This window comes from Zingiber officinale, chromosome 11B, assembly GCF_018446385.1.
Source record: "Zingiber officinale cultivar Zhangliang chromosome 11B, Zo_v1.1, whole genome shotgun sequence".
Taxonomy (NCBI): Eukaryota; Viridiplantae; Streptophyta; class Magnoliopsida; order Zingiberales; family Zingiberaceae; genus Zingiber; species Zingiber officinale.
In genome coordinates, this window is record NC_056007.1 from 84,201,137 (window position 1) to 84,209,704 (window position 8,568).

At 37.5% G+C, this 8,568-nt stretch overlaps 1 protein-coding gene across 4 annotated transcripts; it reads right to left on the reverse strand.

Moving 5' to 3' along the window:
* Positions 1 to 659: 659 nt before the first annotated feature.
* Positions 660 to 7,504, reverse strand: LOC122034289 (probable glucomannan 4-beta-mannosyltransferase 4). Of its 4 annotated transcripts, XR_006126673.1 has the most exons (11): positions 7,296 to 7,504; positions 6,874 to 7,205; positions 6,668 to 6,766; positions 4,848 to 5,100; positions 3,301 to 3,411; positions 2,501 to 2,637; positions 1,852 to 1,965; positions 1,728 to 1,775; positions 1,576 to 1,648; positions 1,215 to 1,409; positions 660 to 1,136 (listed from the first exon to the last, which is right to left on the reverse strand). XR_006126673.1 is itself a non-coding variant. In XM_042593472.1 (10 exons), the coding sequence occupies exons 1-10, from the start codon at positions 7,381 to 7,383 to the stop codon at positions 974 to 976; spliced, it is 1,692 nt and encodes a 563-aa protein (XP_042449406.1). In that variant the 5' UTR covers positions 7,384 to 7,502; the 3' UTR covers positions 660 to 973. The 4 variants fall into 4 exon arrangements, 3 of the variants coding, with proteins under 3 accessions (XP_042449406.1, XP_042449408.1, XP_042449407.1); XM_042593472.1 differs by having other exon boundaries at positions 1,576 to 1,775; positions 7,296 to 7,502; XM_042593474.1 differs by lacking the exon at positions 7,296 to 7,504 and having other exon boundaries at positions 1,576 to 1,775; positions 4,848 to 5,113; positions 6,874 to 7,011.
* Between the last annotated feature and the right edge of the window lie 1,064 nt (positions 7,505 to 8,568).

Below are 8,568 nucleotides of genomic sequence, written 5' to 3' on the forward strand. Positions count from 1 at the left end.
AATATAATGTAAGTTAAAAGGGAAAAGATAGAGAGGAAATTGTTATATGCAAATGAGAAAGTAAAATAAGAAAAAAATCACTTTTGCCAAACGGATAAAATGGGAAAGAAAGGTATCTTTTGAGCCATTTAAAGTTTGGTGCCTTTGGACAACTTAAAATTTAGGGTGCGTCTGGTAAATTACCGTTCTAATAATCGATCTCAAAATTATTAAATAATAAATTATTTCTGAGAAAAAAAGGGTTTTCAATGTAAATTTCATTATTATATATTCCCCGGCCCTATTTTGTGTCCTTTTTAATACAAAATTCCTTTAAATACTAGGTGACGCATCCTGTTTACCTATCTATCAAATGTGGAACTTGTGACTCAAGACTAACCCGATCAGTCAGATTCAGATAAAAATTATTCGCATGAATTGTTGTAGACCAAGGCCAACCAATTTAAGGCCAATAAAAAGGACAAAAACATCTGCCCACTAAGGGAAAAAAAAAATCAAGAGGTCAGAAAAATGAACGGATCCAACTACAACAAATAATAATAATAAAGAGGCTCAAGATCGAGAAGTTTTCATGGATGATTCAGCTGCAAGCAGAGAACATAATCAAGCACAGAATGCCTACCAGAACAAATTGTTAAAAATGTTTCAAGGCAGTAAAAGGAACATAACGCAATCAGTTAATTTTTTTTTTTTCAAGCAAACGGCTGAAGTTTGATGCGTCTAAACAATTTCTGCTGTTTAATCCCGACAACAGAAACTTATGACTCACAGGAATCAGAGCAATTCAATGGTTGAACAAAATTGAAACAATGAAGCTTCCAAAAACTTTGCCTCTCGTACAAAGTCATTATGTAGTGGTAGACATTCTCCTGAGCTTCTTCCATAAACAATGTTAATCATGACTGGATAAATGGTTTCCAGTCAGTAATCCTCAAAAAGTTTTGTCAAGATATATAAAACTGCATCAGCATAGCTACGGGTTTGTGATAAAGGTTCCAACATAGCCACAGCCAACAACCAAGAATGCAACGGCTTGAACATAGATATAAACATAGTAGTAGTTTTGACCATAGGCAAGATTGTAGCAGGCACAAAGAAACAGGAATGCAGCAAACCCAAGTTCTGGTAAGTTCAATCTGGGTGAAAAGTGAACAAAAAGCCTGTAAATCATAGTGTCCAGGAAGTAAATAAATGACAAATTTCAAATTGATTACCTGTCCCTTAGACTGGTTGAAGCCCGTTCTAGTAATGGGATTCTAATTTTATCCTGGAGGGTATCTCCCAGCTTATCTGTGACGATCCATTCATCAAAAGTACCAGCCTCCAATAGACCAATTATAGTTGCTTTCATCCGGTGCATGGCCATGACATTCTCAAACAAGATCCAAAATGGCATAAGATGTAGGGAACTGCCACAGAAATAAGAGAATTGCAAAATATCTCCCAAAAATTTGTAACAGGAACAAAAATAGACAAGGAGTGAATCTTAAGTAATGGGTTCAAGAGAATATATATTTTGGATATTTTAATTCATGACTGAAGGTTAGGTTTTAAGAAAATCAAAATGTGACCAACCTAGGATTTCTTGTGGCATTCAAAATGGTAATTGTAGAAGGAATATACACTACTCCCCATGCTGGAATGGTGACTTCAGGAACCAAAACAGATGTTGGGATCACGACACAATATAGAAAGAATGTGACTAAATGGGCTACAATCTTCCTTACAAAGAAAAAACTGTAGGTTAGATGGAATTTCTTCCATATTGATACTTCCTGCGTGACATGAAACGAACAGTGTTAAGAGCAAAGAAAGAAGTTGCTGAAAGCCCTATATCAACACAAGGCATACCTTGGCCTTTAATATCTCAATGCCCATTTTCCGGAACAAGTGTGCAGCTCCACAAGTCCAACGATGCTGCTGGCGCCGGTATGCCTTGAAAGTACTGGGCAATTCACTTTTAACCTAGATTGTACCAACAATAAGTTTTTGCATAATAATCAGAATTTTATAAGATGGAAGGATGCTTGAGTGTATTCACAACAAATTGTTTAGATACAAAACAAAATTTTTTATGGATCACAGTTGTCTGATCATAGATAATTTGTGGAGCATAACGAACTAGTGCAAAGTACATTAAGCTAAGTATCAATTATTCCATTGTAAAACAAACAAGCTGTATCCCAGATAGCATTTTGGGTTGGCTACCCGGAGCTTATCCTGTCAAACTGCCAAACGAGACCTATGTGGGTGTACATCATTGCTGATAAAGCTCAAGTCATTTACCAGTCAACTATAATGAGTGAGTACATCCAAGTAACTGTTTATTTATCATATCTCAAACTTAATTCAAATCGTAAAAAATAGAAATTATCAGTCATCTTATATTCACCATTTAAAGAGCAGGAACCTGCAACTAATTACGCCATTGCATGATTGGGAAATTTTATCTCATTTGTATGCCAAATGATGCAAATTTTAAATCACTTAAAACATCTACCTTTACATCACCCACATATAAAAGTTTCCAGCCTCTGAGAGTTGCTCGTACAGCCAAGTCCATATCCTCAACAGTGGTTCTATCCTTCCAGCCTCCAACTTCATTAATTGCAGATATACGCCACACACCAGCAGTCCCTGTAAACACATTTAGTGAAAATGGACGAAGTTACTGAAAAAACTGAAAATGAATCAAGGTGAGCTAATGGTGCTTTTCTTTTAGAAAGGTCGACAATAACTAACTACTAAAAATCTGGAACTATTTACTAAAAAATCAAAGTGAACTGAAAATGAATCAAGTGAACTATTACTAAAAGTCTGGAACTATATATTAAAAATCAATGGGAACTGAATGAATCAAGCGAACTATTATTAAAAGTCTGGAACAATTTATTAAAAATCAAGACAAGCTATAAAGGCTTTTCTTTAAGAAAGGTCAACAGAAACTAAATACTAAAAGTCTGGAACCATTTATTAAAAATCAATCACTCCCAATAATTGCTAATAAACTGTAGATCAAACTTCAAGTTTTCAAATAGACAGAAAGACAGTCCTGAAATGGTTAACCTGCCACATTACAAATCCACATACAGGAATGTTTTTTCCAAGTCCATGAAAAATGTGGACAATTGTATTAGGCCTCATGGACAGCATAAAATTGTCAAAAATGTAGTAAACCAGATGTTAGACTGTCATTCGTAATGACATGGTCTTAAAAGAATCCAATTGCAGGATAATATGCTATATAATCTTGATGCTATATTCTTCTGTATATGCAATGGGTAACTGACCGGGATTTACCATTGAAGCCAAAAAATGCAAAGGTGGATGAACCTACTTCTTGCTCCACTTTAAAGTGGTAATCCAATGTCATCTTTTGTATCCTTGTCATGAGGCAATCACTGAAGTTCACTGCAAAATCGTCCATGAAATGCCACGTCAGCATCTTCCTGTCATTAAGGAAGAGAACACATCAGAACAAAAGACTTGTTTTCTAACAGCAATCTCAATAAGTATAAGAACCTAGTACATGATTTCAATAACATGCATCCTTTTCTCTTTCATTATGTATTAGATTCTTTAAGGTAGCTCTTGTATGTAAAGCACATAGACAATTTAGTTATATGCCCTATCTCTGTTCTGGGACATGGGACTAAACATAGATGACAATTCCCTTCCACAAGTCGCTCCCTGCAAATAGACATCAGTGAAGAAAGAATGCAGGGTATTCAATCATGTAGCAGTAATCCTGAGTAGGATCAGGCGTTAAAACACTAGAAATTGGCTAAGTATGACTGACTGACTGCAATCCTCTTGCTAGGAAAATACTTTTTGCAAATTTTAAGACATTTTAAAATAACCCGTACAAAAGCATATGATAGAACTTAAAGCCAAGTTCACCAAAACAACCATACTTTTTTGTGCAATTTGCATACAGTAGACTTACAAACTACGTAGATATAGACTTACAAACTAAGTAACTAACTTAAAGCATAGATACCATCTCTTGTGGAGTTATAGATAACTCCTTCATAGACAATAGTTGAATGATGTTCTTTTATATTAGGTTAAACCAACTGTAAGTAGATCTGTTAAAGCACCTGGCGGTACTCCAAAGAATTACAGCAGGGAGATAGCTGGGACAAACAAAACTAATATAAAGGGACCTTCATAGTCTTTTCTGAAGGTCTCTTTCAAAACCATTGGATTCGAGTAAATTTGGAGTAATTAATCTAAATCATTGATCAATTAGTGATTGAGATCAAATCTATTCTGATCTAATGACTGTGAATGAGGCCTTCACACAAAAACATTGTGAAAGCTCCCTTCTTCATTCTGGGGCTTGCAAGTTCTACTACTAGTTATCATTGATTTTAGTATGTATAGCTACATAGACTGCTAGAAAGTTTCTGTGATTTGACAAAAAAAAGTTACTGATTCATGTTTCTATTTCCCAAACATTTCAGTGATGAATTATTGTGCTAAATGATTCAGTGCTGATTGTCAATTACATACAATTTGATAAGAATGGAGATATGCTGATTGATAACTAGTAGACACTTAAAAAAAGATAAAGTCCAGCATCAGGTTCCTTAACTTGATAAGAATTCAGTAATAATATTTTCATATCAATCCAGACTAACATCTGATAATTATCTGATTTCTTATTAGTATTACATACATAAGAAGCTAAATAGAAAACCTAGAAATGAGTAATATAGAGTGTCAGTCCATTATACCTTACCTTGATTATTAAGGCATTACAGTTGATTTATTGTATATGCAAAACAAACCATAAATAATTGCAGTTGAAAAGAAACTAAGCTGGAAATAAATCACAGACTTACCAAATTGCCATCGTGTTTGAACAAGTGCGATCCTTGGATTATGAACAAGAAAAGGAATGGTTCTTTTGAGAAAATTAGCTTCTGGTTGGAAATCAGAATCAAAAATGGCAACGAATTCACATTCTTTGGCATAGCTATGTTCCATTCCCAGTTTCAATGCACCAGCTTTGTACCCTTTCCTGTTATTCCTAACTTCATAGTGTATATTAATGCCTTTGCTTGCCCAATGCCTGCATTCAATTTCCACCATGCCCTGAAATGAAAATCTATTTAAAATAAATGCAGTAGCTTTAGTCAAAACAAATGGCAGCATGGCAAGATATGAGTAGTCTGTCATTAATAATGTTAAGCCTTGATAAGGAAAAGAGACTAGTGGCAGAGCTTTTAGCCATATCCAAGATCTCACTAAAACATGCAACTGAAATATATCAATATATTTAGTGGTCCATTTTGTTATGCTGCATTTGGTACAATAGAATAGGATGGACAAAATCTGAGTGAGAATAGAATTCTGAATAAGGGAATATAGTTCATTTCAATTCAATAACGTTAGTTGAATAATTTAATCTATCCAAGTCTATCTGATTCTTTCAACCAATATGACATGCTTAATACATATAGTCTGTTTGCTCTGTCCGATTACTGATCCAATCATACTAGCCTACCTAGTACAATCAGTCAAACTAGTGTGTCCTTCCTGACCGCCCCATAGAGCAATCTGATTGGCCCATCAAGACAGGTGAACTGGGGCACACTATCCAAGCAGCCCATCTTGTCTATCTGATCCACCCGTCCCAATTTGTTCGCTCAACCTGACCAGCTCATCTACTCGTTGAACAGAGTTGGACAGCCTTACACAACCAAGTTACTAGTCTCCAAAAGTGTAATTTTACTCAAGAAAAATTTGATACAGCAATTAGTTGAATTCATTAAAAGCCAAGATCCCAATGAAAATGCCGTGTTCTCTGATTATACATAGGCCTCGGCAAGTATCCCAATAAAAATCCAGTATATACTAATATATTCTATGTAGATAGACAGGAAAATGATATTATTTCCAGCACACATTTCATCAACAGCTGCAATATACTCAAATGAACCAAGTATGCAATTACATTATAGTGCTATTTCACATTGCTCTCCTTGTGGCCACAGCACTATTGTATTTGTCTCCACATAATTTACAACATATATAATATATAAAAACAACATAGCAAAATCAAAGTGCCCAGTTTATTCTATAATAATTAATTCAATAAACATTATGTGATCAAGGAATGCACGTGAGTATTTTAGTAATTTGCCCTGAAAGATGAGAGAATGTATGAGAAAATAACAAAAGATGACCAGTTGACAACTTAACAAAAAAATATTTTGGAGCTCGGGTGGAAGTTGCAGTAATTCTTGCTGCCGGTTTATTTCATTTACATACACCAGAGTGGTATTTAACGAAGAATTTCCCGAACTGCAATTGGCAGGTCCTCCACCGCACGTTATGGAAGATCGGACATCTGAGCCTAACAGGATTTTCGAAGAACGTTTTCCATGTGAGCATTCAGTACGAGATGCTAACCTAGCATTTCTAGAAAAAAGACAAGTTGCATTTTTGTGATGAGCGTACGACCTCAAAAGTCTAAACTTTATGTCTGCTTTCTGTCCTTAGAGAACAGTCATACCAGTACCGTCTGTGAGGAAACAAATAATTCAAAAGCAAAGCTTCAGAACTAACCAACTCGTCTTTATCACCTGCTACTTGCTTAATAACCAAACTCAGATTTTATCGGCTGGTACTGATTAAAGGCAACAGGAAATAGCGATACCTTGACCGTTGGATCCGTGGAATCATCCAGAATTTGGATTATGATCCGATCGGACGGCCAGGATAGAGTGCAAGCGGCCCCAATCGATAGCTTGTATACCTGCAACCAATTTCATTGCATCCACCGACCATGGCCATCGATTTTGTTAAACAATAAAAGAATTAATTAAAATTAGAGTAAATCAGTGTCAATTATCGTTTTATCACCTCTCTCTCGTTGTACATCGGAATCTGAACGAGCACCATCGGAAAAGCCAGATTACCGGACTCCGGATCATCCCCGGCATTGATCGGCTCCCAGCAGTAGCGCGACTCTGGCCGGCGGCGTAGGATCTTGATCGCGAGGCTGACGACGGCCATAGAGACCACCTCGACCAGCAGCATCACCGACATCACCAAGCAAACGACGATCGCAACCCGCAGAACCGGCGCGAGCGCCCACGACCGCACCTCCCGCCAGGCGTCCCCGATCGAGACCGATAGCGCATCGGTCCGGTGCCGAGGGAGGAACTCTATGGCGCGCTGGATCGCGACGCCGTCTGGGGAAGGAAGGAGCACGCGATGACCATCAGTTTGAGAGTAGGAGGATTACCAGAACGGAAGGAGATTGGTAACCGTAGTTCACCTACCTGAATGTAGTGAGATGGTGGATAAGAGATGGGAGACGAGGCCGACCGAAGAGGGAGGAGCGGCAGGAGCGGAGGCGAAGGGCTCCATTGCTCGCTTTCGCTCCGTGCTTCTCTCAAATCCTTGCTTAAGCTGTGGAAGACACACGAAGGTAAAGGAAGAAGAGAAGCGTTGCCTTTCTAAAGAAGGAAGGAACAGAGAAGACAAAGACGCCTTGTTCTTTTTCTACCTTTCTCGGGAAAAATGTAATAAATGAAAAGAAAAAAAAAAAGTAAAGTAGACGGTGGACGTTGCGAAACTCTGTGCAACAGACAACTCTCCGAATAATTTAAAGGAACCCAAAAAGTGGCCAGCATCTAAATCCGAATCCGTTCTTCCATTTCTGCTGCGGTGGGTAATCGGTCAATCGGACCAACAAGCGAAGCGAATCCGTACATAGTGTTTGATCTATGGAACAGATTGTGGCACTTAACATATATCTTTATTTTATTTGGGTTAACCCAGATGGCCCACTCTTGCTATCCGACTAAGACGGTCCGGCCCCATCTTCAGGTAAATCCGAAAAACGTCAATCATCTTGACGGACGGCTCAGCAGCGTAAATAGTTTGATCATCACAGACATTTGATATGCCCGGTAAAAAAATAGAATCCTCATTGTTGGGTATACCGCGTTATTATTTACCATTACATTATGCCCATTTTTTTAATTCAGGTTTTATTTTTAAGTTTTACTAAAATCATACTAATAGACATCTTTTTCCTTATAAATTCATAATATTTCTTATATATTTTTAATATAGAACTTTATTTACAATCTTAAAATCCTAACAATCTTCTTTCAAACGAAGAACCTCAATGTAGCCGGAAACTCGAAAGGTCACATATTGAATTTGTAAGTGAGTTATGTAGAATGTTTGAATAAAACCTTCTTTTATAGGATATTTGGACACCTCCAAGTCTCGTCCAAGGCGTCTCCAAGTATAAGTTTGATCCTAAAAGCCTCAGTCACGATAAGCTCCGCTTATGGTGGCTTTTATCTACTCGAATGTGCCTCCAAGCACTTTGAGACGCCTCCAATGCGCCTTGGAGGCGCCTCCAACGCTTCTAGGGTGCTTTTGTGCCATGAAGTGTTATCGTAGACTTATCCTCTTAAGGGTGCCTCCCGGCTCATCAAGGGAGCCTTCAAAATGTGATCCGAGGCGCTTTGAGCACCTTGGAGGCGCCTCAGACACTGTTCATCCAAGGTTGATTTTTGCTCCTTTCGTCATGTAAAA